The sequence below is a fragment of the Poromitra crassiceps genome (assembly GCF_964638095.1).
Source record: "Poromitra crassiceps genome assembly, chromosome: 2".
Taxonomy (NCBI): domain Eukaryota; kingdom Metazoa; phylum Chordata; class Actinopteri; order Beryciformes; family Melamphaidae; genus Poromitra; species Poromitra crassiceps.
Window position 1 is genome coordinate 63565715 of NC_139624.1, and position 16938 is coordinate 63582652.

Here is a 16938-nt window from a genome sequence, read left to right on the forward strand (position 1 = left end):
CAGGCCTGTTCTTGGGGCAGTCGATGCCTACCAGCCGGCGCGCCAACGACATAATGATGATGACATCATCAACGATGACAATGATGTCATAGCATAGAGTTCACCTGTGAGGTCATCGGCGATGTCAGACATAACACCGATGATGTCATAGCTCCCTCGAACGTTGTGACATCACCAATGAGGTGATGTCATACACCGGAATGCGACCATATAAACAAAGTGTTCCGTGACGCTACACCACATCCGAGAGATTCCTGCTTGATTCCTTCGAGATTCCTTCGACTTCCATACTTCTTCAGGTATTCTTACATCCCTAATAATGTCAACCATTAGCACAACCTATTGCGGACCCGAACTGAACCCCTGCTGTCTTACAACCAGCCAGGCCCTGGTGACCAACTGCCTTACACCCAGACAGGTCAACAGTGGTAATTCAACCGCGTCCCAGGACCGACATGTCGGTCCCTATCTCCATCTCCGTGATTCTGATCGATCACAGCCCGTGAGCCTTCATCCACGATCCAGCACACTTCACGAGGCAAGCCCAGAAGCTTTGCCCCCAGCAAGCCAACAAGCTTCGCTACAATGATAATCAAATGTTGTACATACTGAAAAACACTGAATTTGAAAAAGTAATGCATTTCTTTATTTCCAAAACATTTGGAAAAGCCCATAAACCATAGATTTACCGCATTGTTTCTTCTCAATGTGAAAACTTTGGCTCATACGATAACCGATATTAACATTCGGACCCATGTCGATATGTTAAAGAATGACTAACATCGCCCGATACCGATATGATTGCCGATATATCATGCATCCCTACCCCCAACTGCTCCAATCAAGCAGCTCCAGTAGAAGACTGGTTGTCCTTGGAGGCTCCAATCTGGATGAATATGAAGTAGGGTGTTGCTGCTCAATCAACTTTGCCTGGACAGATAACGGATAGAAATGAAGCCCAATCTCCATCTAACACTCAAAGGGAAATCTACAAGGCTTTAGGCAGCCACAAGATTCACATTCACAGTGCACATTCTTCCTTGCATGTGAAAGGCTGTTTGCTATTTGTATTGTGTATGAAGCAGAAAGCTCCTCTTTGCAGCTTTTAGATGCTGACTGTATGGAATATGCTGCATTTACAACACAAAACATATTCTTGACTTTCTGCTGGTTCTTGTTTCTTGTACCCTAATGGGCTCCTTGTCTGGATGTGCGATCACATTTGTCATCACCTTGCAAATGCTTCCTACATGAGTCACTTTTCCTCCCAGTATACTGTAGTGTTATAATATGCAGCTTTATAGCAGCTTGGCAGGGTGGCCTTGAAAGCATGACATGTTGTTGGACTGTAGCTCTGCTCGCAAAGCCTTTAAGTATGTGTTGTTAGCATGGCCGACTCTCGTTAACATAGCCAGTAGGACAGAAATGACAACACCTCTACAATTCTGTATACAGAGTTGTATCTTTTTACGAGGTACTTTGTTGTATCCATAGCAGATCATTGGGGTGTGTGTCTGTGTGTGTGTGTGTGTGTGTGTGTGTGTGCACGCACGCGCGTGCGTGTGTGTGTCTATCTTCGTGTCCAGTATAAACAGTGGAAAGTGAGATGTGCAGCTGGCGCCATTTCTCTCTCTCTCACCACCAACAACAACACTAGAATATAAGTGAGAAATAGACTTTCTGACAGTCAGTGACAGTTTATCTCTCTCTCCTTCACCACATGACTTTCTCTTTCTCCCACCTCCCCGATTCCTCAGCTACATCGCCTCCCTGCCTCTTCGTCACCTTGCCTTCTTTTTTTTCTTGCTTCCATTTGCTTGGACCCTTATCCTCCATCTGTCTCTCTCTCTCTCTCAGTCTCTCTCGCTCCCTCCTTCCGCTGGTCTGGAGTCTGTCCACAGGTGGAAAACGTCCAGCAGATGCTTTGGACGTCTCCCCAGCAGGGAGTTGCTGTCTTTATTACCATGGCAGCGCTTTATCGCCATGGAAGCAGTCTACCGTCGCGGCGACCGGTGTTCTATTTCCGTGGCTGTGTTCCGTTACCTGGCCGTGGTCCAGTTGGCATGTGCGTGTATACACAAAGACACTTGCCATTAGAGAGATTTCTCCAAGGGTTTCCCCCATTTACTTTCCTTTAAAGTGCAACTTGAATACAAAGGGTGATTCCAGCAGGTTTAGCGAAAGCACTGCTGTTGCATGAAAATGTTGTAGATGGTTTTCACTCACTTTTACTTGACTTTTAAGTTTACAAGACTGTCTATTGGCTAGTCAGTTTTGATTTAGATTCAGTTTGAATCTGACAGCAGCAACAGTCTGTGTCTACCTGTAAGTAAAGTCTAGTAGAGTATACACACACCATACCGACATTTACAAGGTCGTTTAGTGCAACTTTCATAATGTTGCCAACAGAATCTCATCTGCACCAAACAATTGCCAGGGACACAAAGGCCTGTAGGCAATATGGACTTATCAGTGAGCAGCAGACACTGACACAAGCCAGTAGAAGAGAAGAAGAACTGGACAGACAAACCCGTCTTTATTTGTCACACGAACACACTAGGGATGCCACGATGTGGACATTTTCCCACCGGGTAATAAACACGTGACAACACCGGTGTTACCGGTGACACCATAAAAAAAAGAAAGAAAAAAAGCTGTAACAATTCATTGTTAGTTCCTACTAGTGCATGTTGTTCCGGGGGACAATAACAGTGAGACACGACACCAGTCGGATATTTTCATCATGATCACAGCAGCTAGATTAGAGCGAACATTACGTTATGTATGTTGATAATAAAAGTTTTAAAGTAAGCAAGAGTCTATGCTTTAACCGTAGGGTCATAGAGACAAGACGGGGCAGAATGAAACAAACTCCTCCACTGTCCTCACGGTCCAGACGTACTAACGTTAGCTTGGACGTTCAGTCACAGCACTGGCTGCCTCACAACTCATGGCTGCATCTGACTCGACTCGAGACAACTTTTCAGACGCCTGTGGAGACAATCTTTCTCAAACAGGCTTCAAGGCTTCTCACTCTACTGAGACCGCTCTCCTTTCAGTCTCTGAGGCCCTACACACTGCTAAGGCCTCATCCCTCTCCTCTGTCCTTGTCCTCCTTGACTTGTCTGCAGCTTTTGATACAGTGAATCACCAGATTCTTCTCTCTACTCTCTCTGATCTAGGTATCTCAGGATCTGCACTCTCCTGGTTTGCCTCCTATCTCTCTAACCGCTCATACCAGGTTCTATGGCGAGGATCCCTATCCAGATCCTGTACTCTTAGCACAGGTGTGCCCCAGGGCTCAGTCCTGGGCCCCTTGCTATTCCTTCTCTATATCAGATCTCTGGGCCATGTGATCTCATCTCATGGCTTCTCTTACCACTGCTATGCTGACGACACTCAGCTCTACCTCTCTTTCCCCCCCTCAGACACCCAAATCGAGGCACGTATCGCTGCATGCCTCAAAGACATTGGTGCTTGGATGTCTGCCCACCATCTCAAGCTGAATCTTGGGAAAACAGAGCTACTCTTCCTCCCCGGGAAAGACTGTCCCCTCACTGACCTTTCCATCTCCATTGACAACACTACCATGTTTCCCTCTCAAACAGCTAAGAACCTTGAAGTGATCCTCGACAATCAACTGTCCAACTCAGCCTACATCGCAGCAACTGCCCGCTCCTGCAGGTTCTCCCTGTACAACATCCGCAAAATCCGTCCATTTCTCACAAGGGAAGCGACACAACTCCTGGTCCAGGCACTTGTCATCTCTCGCCTGGACTACTGCAATGTTCTTCTGGCTGGGCTACCTGCTGTAGCCATCCGACCGCTTCAGCTCATTCAGAACGCTGCAGCCCGTCTGGTATTCAACCAACCCAAATTCTCTCATGTCACTCCCCTCTTCCGGGACCTTCACTGGCTTCCCATCTCGGCATGCATTCAATTCAAAACCCTAGTTCTGGCCTACAGGGCAGTACACCAGACAGCCCCTCAGTACTTACAATCTATGGTCAGGCTCCAAATCTCTCACCGTTCCCTTCGCTCCTCCACCAGCGCAGGACGCCTCGCCCCTCCTTCACTACGGGGGCTCAAAAGTCGCTCATCCCGTTCGCGACTCTTCTCGTCCCTGGCATCTCAATGGTGGAATGAGCTTCCACCTTCGGTCAGGACGGCCGAATCACTGCCGATCTTTCGGAAAAGACTAAAGACACACCTTTTCAGGCTCCATCTGGGCCCTTCTTGATTTAACTTCTTTCTCTCTTAAAAAAATAAAAAAAATAACCTTAACTTGTACCACTGTTCCTTCAGAAGTTGTAGTTATCATAGACTGTGTTACATAGTGGATTGCTCTATTGCTGACAAAAATGTGTTATTGTAAGTCGCTTTGGATAAAAGCGTCTGCTAAATGACGTAATGTAATGTAAATGTTCTCAAAAGAAACTAACGTTAGCGACACATCTGGAGACTTTTTCTGACATGGGATTTAACATTACCAGCAAGCAGCAGTAATCAGGCAATGACTGAAGGCTGGGTAAGTCCTCCCTCCCGGTAGCAATGATGCTAAGTTAGCATCGACTTTTCGCTGTGGTAAAAAAAAGAAGCACATTTCCAGAGATGGCCCGCAGTGACAACAGAATGCACACACAGGCTTAGCTAAGAGTCTTACAGTACCTACATGTGTATGAGGGCATCATTTGTGTTCATAAGATGTATAGCGTTAACTAACGGTAGTTGCTGGTCTAACCAGAACAGTGGAGCCACACTGCAGCACGCTGAAACTGTAGAGTTTTCCTTTCATTTATTCCTCCATAAAAACAAAAGTGTTACCGGTGGACATGTTATGTAATCGGTGTTTCCCCCACTACCGTTTAACACTGGTAACACCGACTACCGCGGCAAGCCTAGAACACACCCAACACACGCATGCGGGCCACACACACACCCATGCTGACGGTGGCCGCCTGGCTGGTGGAACATAGTTTCTGGGTTTATCCCATCCAGGCTTGTCCTTCCTCCAGGCCAGGAGCAGTGGGCAGCTTTCTTGTGTACAGTGCCCGGGGACCAATTTCAAATGTTGTCGTCACTGGTCAGATGACGATCTTCTGCATGTTTTTAGGGGGGAAGTCCATACCGATGTTGTATGGAGGAACCCCAGGGGAGCACGGGGAGAACATGCAAACTCCATACAGAAAGGAACTTTTTGACGAGATAGCCCACCTGGGCATGGGCACTGAAGACATGGGGGGGACACAACCCCAGCGCCCACAGCGTCCCAGGCGGGAATCGAACCCAGGACCTTCTAGCTGTGAGGCGGCAGCGCTACCACTTCGCCACCGTGCCCAGTATAGCTATCTTAGTGAGGACATTCATTAACATAATGCATTTCTTAGCCCCTAACCATCACAACTAAATGCCTAACCCTTACCCTAACCCCAAATCTAACCAAACCCTTAAAACCAAGTCTTAAGCTCCAAAAAGCCCTTTGAAGGTGTGTGACAAAGTGAGGCCCGGCCAAAATGTCCTCACTTTCCTAAAATGTCCTCACTTCTGGGGTATAAAACTCAAATTGGTCCTCACTAAGATAGCTGTGCAAGCACCCTACACACACGTCTTTACGAGTATTCTCTCAATCTCAAAGCATGTGCACACAGAGAGTAAGTAGAGAGTGATTGACTTCCTTGTCCCAAACACTTCAATGCACACATGACACACACACACTGACCTCTTTTCTAGCCATGCATGTGGGTAGAACTGCCACCTCCCCCAGTCACACACACTCTTCAAAAATAACACACAAAACGCACAAAGACAAGCCAGCTCAACACCCCAACAGGCACACACACTCTCTCCAGAACCGACACAAACACACACTTCAGCCGCTCTGACACACTGGCGGTTCTCCTACCATCTTTGCGGTAGAGGTTGATCTCCACTTTCCTCTCTTCCGACCCCAGCAGGGCCTGTGCCATCTGTGCGATGGCGAGCCGCTTGGTGTGGGGTCCGTACAGGAAGTTACACGTGCACGGCTTCTGCATGATCTCGGCGCGCGAGTAGCCGCACATGAGGCAGAAGCCATCGTTGCAGAAGATGATGGCGCAGTTCTCCACGCGCGCGTTGGCGATGATGAACTTGCGACCTGTCGATGGGGGGAAAAGAGGGAGATTTATTCTTTATTTGGTCTATACTTATTCAAGATATGCCTGTTGAGATGGAGGATGTGTTTTCCAGAGGGGATCTGATTGATGCGGCAGTGGAACCAGGGCCCGAAATGAACTTTTTGACTCACCGGCCAGGTGGCGGGTAGATGGAAAAATTCCACCCGCCAGGCATATTTTTTACCGGCCAAAATAATATATTGCATTTTTGTCACATATACATCAGGGTTTCCCGCTAGGCTTTCTTTTTTTGCCTGATGAAGACCCGACAGGGTCGAAAGCTTGCCTTCCTTGAGCGCAAATAAAAGCGGGAGCTTCTAATCAGTGTGCGGACAATTCCCTTATTTTTTTCAGACGGCCAATGCAGCCGGTAATGTTCCAGAATTCCGGCCATATCGAATATTTACCGGGCCACTATTAAACAAAGTATGTTATAAAATAATTGTTTAAAGAATCCATTTATTTCTCTATACTCTATTCTTTATAGCCTCTATAGTCGATCTTTATTCCAGTGTCGTTAAGAGGCCGATTTTGCAGCAACAATATTTAATTGGTCGGCATTCAACAGGCACGTCATTCTCGGTAAGGACGCTTTCGTGATTGAAACAGACAACATGCATGCTCCCACTGTAGCCTATCTATCTGCATTTGCAGACACTCATGAACCCATATCTTCTGGACATTGCCTTGATAAAAAAACAATGCAGCTAAAAGTAATAACTGCAACAGTGTCAGTGCAGACAGCGCACAACTTGAATCTACAGGACCTTAATCTCTCCCACTCCACACCTGGCACCTGCGTCAGCTCTCCTGCACTCACTCTCGGCTCCCTTTTGGCTTTATTTGCGGTAAGCATTTTGATTCATCTCCTCATATCATACGAGCGTTGGCAACAAGCGCGAGCGGTTGATTAATTTCATTGATTGATTCGCCCGACGTAGGATGTCAATTTAGCAGACCTCCGCTAAATTAAATTGATGACTGCATTTCATTCTAGAGTGACGTTTGGTAGCCTATACGGGAGAGCCAGAATGAAACAGCCAGAAAACTAGAGACAGTCTCACAAAGCACTCATGTTAGCCGGCTGCACACCAAAACACACAGTTTTAATTTTACATGCTGACTATTTTGGGACCCGCCACGTGGCAGGTAGACCCCTGAGGGTCACCCGTCAAATGTAAAATCTGGTCGCCAATGACGCTTGGCGGGTGTTAATCTCGGGCCCTGAGTGGAACATTCAGTTACAGAATAAGACAGCAGTAAAAATGTCATCCCCCCACAAATGTTGCAGGCCCCTCTGGAACAATCAGTAACAAATATGACACCTGGTTATGAGCTATAATTTCAGCTTTGCTTTTGAGCCCATCACTGTCATTTTTTATCATCCTGGAACTAGGGCTTGGTATCGAGTTTCGATACTTACTTGGCACCTAAATGAAAGCATCGATACTAAGGGGTATCGAAGCCTCCCTTGTCAATCGATACCAATTTTCGATACCAAAACAAAACAGCGTCATTGAGCCTATAAGCATGCGACATGCTTGCACACCACGCTCTAATACGGCTGGTGATTGGCTGTCATGTAGAGGCATGCAGGAAAAGTTACGCCCACTTTAGCCGGTGTGTGTTTGTTTTGAGGCAGGCAGCGTGCGCTGCGGAGACAGAATACAAGAAGTGGAACTAGCGTTAGCCACTCAAGCTAGTCCTATCCTGGAGTACCATATGGCGAAGATGATGAAAAGCAGGGAAAGAAACAGAAACAACAAGGACTGGTTTCCACAGACAAGAGAAATAATCGAGAGGTGGGTCAGCTTACCGCAAGTTGTTGTTGATGTTAGCGGTTATCAGATCCCTCAGTCTGACTGTGAGTTGTAGCATTAGATCGTTTAATTAATTGGCGCCCTAACGTTATGCGCAAGCGGGCATTGTGTATTTTTAGCAACTCGTTAACAAACGCTGATGTCATGATAGTTTGTTGAATGTAAATGCGATTCACTTTGTGCCATTAAGGCTATAGGCTATTGATAGGCTAGTCAATGCTCAACTATTGTCTTCCATGCATGAAGTGGAGCTGTCTCGTCAGTTTTGACAAGAATGACGTTCTGTTGCAGCAGTGAGCATTAACCACTGATGTGCAACGCTAGCGTTAGATCTTCAATTAATTAGCGTTAACGTTATATGCAAGCGGGCAGTTATCGCCTATTATGTATTATTAGCAACTCGTTAACAAACGCTGATGTCATGATAGTTTGTTGAATATAAATGGGATTCACTTTGTGCCATTAGGCTATATTGATAGGCTAGTCAATGCTCAACTATTGTCTTCCATGCATGAAGTGGAGCTGTCTCATCAGTTTGGACAAGAATAGCGTTCTGTTGCATCAGTGAGCATTAAACACTGATTTGCAACTCTCCGTTTTGCACTGAAAACTATTGCACTGATTTATTTGTTTTATATTTCTTTCCTTTGTAGTACTGCAATATTTTTTTGTAGGGACAGCAATAAGTTTAGACAACTTAAAGTTATGTTAAATACAGTAGGCTAGGTTTTATTTTTTTCTGCTGTAAAACTTGATTGGTATCATAATTGTCAATGTGTAATGCAGTTTTATTTTTGTTAAAATTGATTTTTCTAAAAATTGGTATCGAAAAAAGTATCGTTCAGGAACCGGTATCGAAATCAAAGTATCGAAACGGTATCGATATCGAAAAATTTTGAACGATACCCAGCCCTACCTGGAACACTGTGCTGAGATCCCCCAAGTGTCGTCAAATCTGATCAGTAGCCTCTCAGTTATTCTCTGTGATGAATGGGCCAAATATAATGAGCTTTATATAAGAAAATTATCTTGTATAAGAAATTACTGTTGGTTGACATTGTTAGCAAAATTGTTGTCTTTTGAAGACTGTTTAGACTTTATAACAGTATTGAGAGGGAAAGTTTATGCTTAATACCTCTCAAATGATCACTGTTAACTAGACAGAACCTTAACTAACAGTTCAACATTATCCTTGGAAATTCTGCCATCTGTGACCAACAACATTTCGCATGAGACTTGTGTTCTTAATCACATTGTATGTATGAATGTTAATCCCAATCCCGTGTTGACATGGAAACATGAAACTCCATTATGTGTCAATGTCACCACAACAATTTCCTGTACATTTATTTTTACTCTGCTGTTGGTGGGGTAATGTGGCCGTAATCGCATAATCAACCTGTCTTATGCAGCTTACTGTCTATCAATAGTGCAGCTTAATGTCTATCAATAAAAATGGTGTGTGCGTGCCTGTGTGTGTGTGTGTGTGTGTGCGTGTGTGTGTGTGCGTGTGTGTGTGTGTGTGCACGCATGTGTGTGTGTGTGTGTGTGTGTGTGTGTGTGTGTGTGTGTGTGTGTGCGCGTGTGTTGTGGACAAAAGTGCAAAGCGTGGTAGCTACTTCTCCCACAAAGCCTGAGGCCCTTTACACTCTGATGTCTCTCTCTAAACCACTTTAAGGTGGAAGGAGCCATTTAGCCACATGGCCTATGCTCAATGTCCCAGGATGATCTTAATGCACTAGGAGAGCCGGTGTCGTGCCTGAACACCCACACATATAAAGCCCCTTACCCAGCACACTTCCACTTTACTTCCAATATATGTGAACTCGAGGGCCACCAACCTGTCTACAAAGTTTTGTGGTGTTACGTGAACCGTAACGTAAGCGCATTTTTGTGATTGACCATGCCCATTTTGGCCAGTGGGCCAGTGTTGCTCCAACCCCTCTGCCTATCTGGGGAGAGTTATACTGTAGACTAGCACATCCTCATCCTCTGATACATTAACGAGGTCCCCAGCACAGGAATACCTAAACGGATTGGAAGTTGGAAACCCACATTAATGTTTTGCTTGCACCTATGTTACTTCCTGCCTTTTAGACACAAAATGGCTGCTGTGAAAATCGTCAATTGTGTTTGTAGGAACATCTGACCAAGACAAAAATACAGCTTCAGGGATTTGAACCCAAGTCTCCGCGGTCGTAGGTGAGTGTTTTTACTGCTACGCTACCCAGATGCCCTTTTCTACAAAGTTTTGTGCAAATCCATTCATAACGTTTTGAGATATCCTGCGGAAAAACAGACAGCTAGACAAACGGGGTGAAACATCCCGGCCAACTCCTGTTCATGTATGATATATATGTGCTTGTGAATTCCTGAATTTCATGTGTCTCTTATACAGTAGGAACACATAGATAATGTGTACGCCCAAATATGTGTGAGAGAGAGAGACCGCAGGGCTCCAGAGATGAAAATGTGCCTATTTAGGCGCATTTTCCCACCTTGAAATCTGCCAGTACGCCTAAATATTTGTATAGGTCGCACCCGTGCACCTGGAAATTTGTAGTGTCTTTTTTTCTCTCTCTCCTAAGCCATGTGCTTTTGCAAAGACCCGCCAGCTCTTGTGCCACAGTGTGCTGTGTCAATCTCTCCCCCCTCATCTGGCACACACAGAAAGACAGGGAAATACAAAAATAAAACGTTTTCAATGGCTTCTGAGTGCTTCAGACTTGTGTAGAATCGTTTTATTTTGAAAAGGAAGTTGTATCGTTCTTATCGCTAGTGGAACACAGGACTGTCTGCAGCTAGTCTCACGTGGTCAGACCCACCATGATGCTGGAGGAGAAATATGGTTGGCTGGACTGTGACGGAAGTTACGTCATACAGCACGTCATATTACTTACACTCCAGCAAGAAAACACGTTCAGTGGAACGACGTGAAGCACCGTGAAGAGACTTAACTGTGAAGCGATAAAAGGAGCGACCAAAAAGGAGCGATAGGCTGTCTTGCAGGAAGGATGAGTGGGCAAGATAATTTAACGGCTGTGTTAGACAAAGTGTGCAGGTCCACGGCGTAGATGCTCTCAAGGACGTGCAACAATTGTGTTTGTTGCAGTTGTTGCAGTTCACCCAGGGTCGATTTAGCTGATGCACACATTCCGAATGCACCACACACGAGGTCCTTGATTGGTAAATCCATGCTTTTTTTTGTCTTGGGGCGGGCGTTTGAGAGTTGTGTTCCAGACATAGATATCATCTACAGCTGGCACTGACTGACTAGTCTGCAGCCAGCCATCCAGATCCATGGCGTGACGTGACCGGACTCGGAGTCACAAACAGATCATTAAAATGTGTCAGATGATGGTTTTGTACGCGGGAGACAAAGCTACAGCTTCAGCAGACATGAGTTCTGGCTAGGGGTGGGCGATATGATGATCTAGGATCGTTAACGATTAGAATGGCTCCACGATCTGCCTTTCCAGACAGATCGTTAGAATCGCGCTACAGGCAGTGTGAGTGCACATTCTACCAGTTGTATTTCTATGTCTGAAAGACGACTCCAAAGTCCCCCCCCTTCACAACACAGAGGAGGAGTTGGTTTCACTTGTCATGTGAACACACACACACACACACACACACACACACACACACACACACACTTAACGTAGCAGGCTGGCATCTTTGAATGAGTTAAATAATAACAATTAGCCGCCGAGTTAATTTTTCGGTCACGCTGCCTGCTTGGTACTGTAGCTGACGAGAGACGTGCTGCTCGGTGATAGCAGTTCCCTGCTGTGGTAAGAAGCCCAGTCCAGTGATGGGAGTTGCACTAACGTTACCTTGACGAGCAGCAGCGCTTTGATGTTTGCCTCATTTGCGTGTGGCTCATTAATGCCGCCGCCTCTCTCATGTTCAAAATATTGAATGTTTTGCGGCAACACAACCTGCACTTTGCTTGGCCAGGGCGGGCTGTTGCAGTTGCCCATGACATGATGTAGGCAGGCAGCCCATTTCTCCATTAACCAAGCGGCTAGTCTGCCTGCCTCCCTCACCAAGTTTATGGAACTGTCAGGCCACCACCAAACTAGTTTTCAGCTAACGTTATTGAGCGCTTGCGTGCCTGCTTGTTAACGTTATTATTTCTTAGTGTTTCACAAACTATGGGTCTGGACCCAATTTGGGTCGCGGTCCCGTGGGGGGTGGGTCGCCAACTGGTCGTCATGGCAACTCATTACAGTATGTTTTTTTGGGTCCCAGGGAGACACACAATTTATCTGTTGGATCCCAAGATAAAAAAAGTTTGGGAACCCCAAACATGAATTATTGTAAACTCAGCGTAAAAAATGAACGACATGAAAATATTTATGAAACAAATTTCCATGACTTTTCCCAAATTTTTTCTATAACTTTTCCAGGGCCTGGGAATTGTATTTTAAATTGGACTTTTCCAGGTTTTTCATGACCGTACGAACCCTGAAATTATTGGATGTATTTGTACTGTTCAGTAACTTGCAAAATAGTCTTAAAAACCAAGATGAAAATTAATCGTGATAAGATTGTGGATCGTGATCCTGCCTGAAAAAAATTGTGATATGACATTTTTGCCATATCGCCCACCCTTAGTTCTGGCTAACATTAGCTGGCTGGCATGACAATGACATCGCTAACATTAGTTAGTGTCTAATGTTAGCGATGTCATGTATATATAAATAGTGTAGTAGCTGTACTGTACCGTACTGTAGCTGCTACCATTATGTATGTCTAATGTTTAATTGTATGTTTAATTAGGTATATGCTACTTGCACCTGTACGTCAAATACGTCGAATTTAAAATGTTTAAGCGCGTCTAAAGTATGCACATGACATGTGCACCTATGTGCAGTGAATATGCCACTGTCTCTGACTGTCTTATCACTCTACTGCCTTATTGCTTGTTGTGTCTCTTGTTGTTTTTGTTTTTGTTTTGTTGTATGGCCTGTTATATTTGTACTATGTTGTAAACGGAGTCCACAGCACAATAATTTCACACGTGATACTTGTACCACGGAGTGACAATAAAAATCTTGAATCTTGAATCTTGAATGTCATTGTCATAAGGTTAGCTAGCATCCCGCTAACTATAACTATCAAGCAAATTCTGGGAATAACATTACCCAACATGTACTAATTCAAGATAGCTAAAATGTGTTGTTGACAATATGGCTATGCTGTCTGTTAGCTAATGTTAGACCATCTAAGAGCGGCTATCTGCTATGGTTTGGAAATTAGGTGATAGCCTACTCTGGTCAGGTTATTTCACAGCACACTGTGGGATATGTCACTCACTACATTAATCACAGTAATGTGAACGTTCACAATCACGACCAAAAATCATTACATAATGTTAGGCAAACAACAGATGACTAAATAAATGGTTAATGATCATTTAAGGACAATAGCCAATGAGCTGCATTGAGTCATTCTGGTAAGACATTCATGGTGCCTCATGAGAATACGGAACTTTAATTTAATTTAACTAAATTGCAATGTATCAGAGATGAATCATTGTGCCCTTCAAATTCTTTATGTGCACCTAACTTTTTCAACTTAGGAGCACAATGTAAGGTGATAATCACACCACAGACACCCAGTTCATAAATGCTGCAATACTTAAAATGCAAAGGCTTCCATCAATGGGCCATAGGCTCAATCCCCATTGTATTAACTCAGTTGGTGATAGATAGTGACTTAACATTTATTTACATGAAACTCTTTGAGCGTATCACTTTAAGAAATTACCAATATGTATACAAAATGACAAAGAAGGTAATGCTTAAAATGTATTATTGCGGTGCCAAAAGGCGTGGTGAAAAGAGAGAGAGTGTGTGTGTGTGTGTGTGTGTATGTTTGTGTGCGTGCTGCAGCAGTGTGACAGTTTGTCGGGCTGATGGATGGCCTCCACGAAAGATCTTTAAGCTTCTGAAGCGCTGTGATAGTCCCAGTTACTTCCACTCAGTCCCGGGCTCCTCTGTAAGGAGCGCCGCACACATAAAGGACCATCTGTGTGCACTGTGATGTGCAAGAGAAATGCTCCGTCTTGGAGATGGAAGGCACTGGGAGAATTTGGCCAGATTGCTTGCTAATTAGCTTGCAGCACCGACACAAATGGACTGTAGAAGACCGTGGTGAACAGAAGTAGCAGTCCATTTCCCTCTGAGGCTGTCAGAACACTTCATTCTTGGCTGTGAATGGCAACCGTGCTGCTTAATTAGAAAGCTTGTAGCTAATGATCTTGCAATGTTTTCCATTAACATGCATGCTAGAAATGAGCACGTAATATTTCTAGTTCCTTTAAAGCGGGTTGCAGATGTAGGGTTCTTTTGTAAATATGCAAAGCGATAATAACTGTGTGTCTATGTGTAAATTAGGGAGTCTTCATCTATACGCACACAGCAGCTTGCATAAGTGTATACTGTATATTCATGTTATTTTACATTGACAGTGCTTAACAAAGCCTGATGATGTGGGTAAAGCTTATGCTGCATTTTATATGCTTTTTTGTATTTTTGTGTTGAATATTTATGTGGTTCTCTGCATGCTGACAAAGTAAATCCCTCCACTGTGAAAACCACTCTAAACAGCTTGTATAATTTCAGCATCTTTCATGTGCAATGATACTTTAAACTAAAAAACGTGAGACACTTATCCCAGCAGAAGACATCTTTAATACAAACATTACAGATTTCCCCCCCTGCTACTTTAATGTGAATTTAATGTGCAAAACAGAATACTATCATGTCTCAAAGGCGTGTCTGTCTATGCCACTTGCATATTTAAAAAATATGCACTATTAAAAAATATGCAAGTGGCAGATGATGGATTTACTTTAGCTCTACATTAGAAAATTCAGCTTATTTTCTTCACTTGTGATTAAGGAAGGCAAGAGGTGAGGAATGACCCAAATGTCCACAAAGACTCACACACTACTTTTGCTCCACAGCCTGATAGAACCTTCTGCTTTTTGTTTCATTTTGAAGCCATCTTGGTGGACAGTGTACTCATTGGTTAAGTTACATTATAGTAGTTTTGCTAGCTTTACATTCCAAGGATGTAATGATGAGAGATTGAGTGTTTCCATTGAAAGCAATGCTTGGTTTGGTGATACAGTCTGATAAAGCTTTCAGAGTGGGGCAAACGGTCATTCTGAGAGTCTCAGAACAAATTTGAAGGCCACTAACAAGGACGCATCATAAGCAAGGGTGAGGCCCATTACCCTTAAATGAACACAAAACTCTTCAAAACAAAGAAAACTACTTTTTAGAGGAAGATCTCCGAGGTGAGAGCGTGGGAGGCATTCATCAGAGAGGCTGTGTGAGAGCCACAGATTACAGATGGAGGGTTATGTAGATAGTTTTTTAGGCGACATAAATAACTTTAATAAGATGACACAGTGATTTCTGCAGTGAACACAGCAGGCAGTCGGTTTCAATGCGTCCTGGGTCCAAAAAACATCCAGACACTTTTGGTCATTTCCATTCCATGTTAGGAGATCCTCACAAAGGCTGCCGGTGATAAATCTTCCTCAAGGACTTGAGCCTCCGAGGAGGGAAGAACGCCTCGTCGCCTTTGTGAACTTGGAGAGATTGTGCTCCTGTAATTGCTTCTTGCTCAACATGTCAAACGTCAGACCTTGATCACAATGAAACACAGGGCCGGCTCTGTTGGAGGAAGTGAAAGGATTCCTGCTAATTGGTTTTTAAAATTCAGATTGGTCTTGACATGAGAATAGTCCAAGGACTGGGTGATGTTAGAATTTAGATTTCAGAGTTAGAGTTAGTTAGAGTTTGAGGGGCACAAAAAGTCTGAACAGTGAAAGCATGAACAGTTACAACAAAGTCAATAGGCTCCTTTCAGCACTTATTGAATGAAGCGGGGATAAGAAGTATTACTGGGCATGTGGGCAGTGTAGAGGTAAAGGTGCTGACACTTGAAAGGACCAGCGCAACTAGATGCCAACCGATACGTCACCTCACGTCTCCTGAGTCGGAGCCGAAAAGTTGCATTTGAACAGACCGCAAACACCACAGCTGACGGGCAACTAGCATGCGCCCCCGTGAGACCTGATTCATGAAACATTCAATTGAAAGTAGTGTTTGCCTACCATTTCATTCACTTAAACGGCTTCGTAATATAGCTACTTCTAATTGAGAATAGGTCTGATAAAAAGTTGCAAATGACACTGGCGTATGTCAGCCCCTGTCTGGTCTTTTGCTGAAAGGAAGAGGCGGGAAAGAGGAAACCGTACTAAATGGATGATCATGCAGCGAGAGGCTTGAGGGGCTTTCACAAGGCACGTCGTTGTGAAAATAGCCATGTATTGGAATTATCAGCAGAGTGTTTTGTGTGCCCTCTCACCTTGACCAGCCAATCAGAGTGATTTCTATCACCAACAACCCGACACTGATTCAAGCCGCCGTCAAAGCAGACTAGAGCCAACAGTGCGCGACACACCGCAAATATTAGAGCGCCAGATGCCCCGACATGGCAGACGGCCGACTGTCAGCTCGGTGTGTCTGGGGCTTAAAAATACTCGCCTAAGGGCCTGTGTCCACCTAGCGTCTTTTCCTCAGGTCCAGCGTCTTTTTTCAGTTGTTTCCAATGGGGGGAGAGCGTATGCGAGCGCACACGGACGTGTAGAGAAAGTGCGCAGCGCCCAGCGTCTATTTTCGGCGTTTTTGTGCGCCCAACTCCCAGCGCTCCCAGCGCTTCCAGCTGAAAATATTTTAACTTTTCAGAAAGACGCTGGTGTCGGCTGCTCATTTTCTGGCAACTAATCATATGGAAATCTATCGCAACAGAGACAGAACGGCTCAATTGTGGGAGCAGATCGGCTAGACACTTGATATTTCTGGTGAGTGTTGTGCTTACTGCTTTTACTACTGCGTAGCCTACCTGTGTTGTTAGCTTGCTAGCTGTCAGTTATCAAGCTG

The 16938-nt window shown here is 44.6% G+C and overlaps 1 protein-coding gene across 1 annotated transcript in view; it reads right to left on the minus strand.

Annotated features, from left to right (window-relative positions):
- kcnh2b (potassium voltage-gated channel, subfamily H (eag-related), member 2b) overlaps nt 1-16938 on the minus strand; it is a gene marked incomplete at both ends in the record, with an annotated part of 583908 nt that overhangs the window by 491422 nt on the left and 75548 nt on the right. Inside the window, one exon of the mRNA XM_083632013.1 lies at nt 5903-6133. Within this exon, the coding sequence (XP_083488139.1) occupies nt 5903-6133 (231 nt within the window). The remainder of the gene's footprint in view (nt 1-5902; nt 6134-16938) is intronic.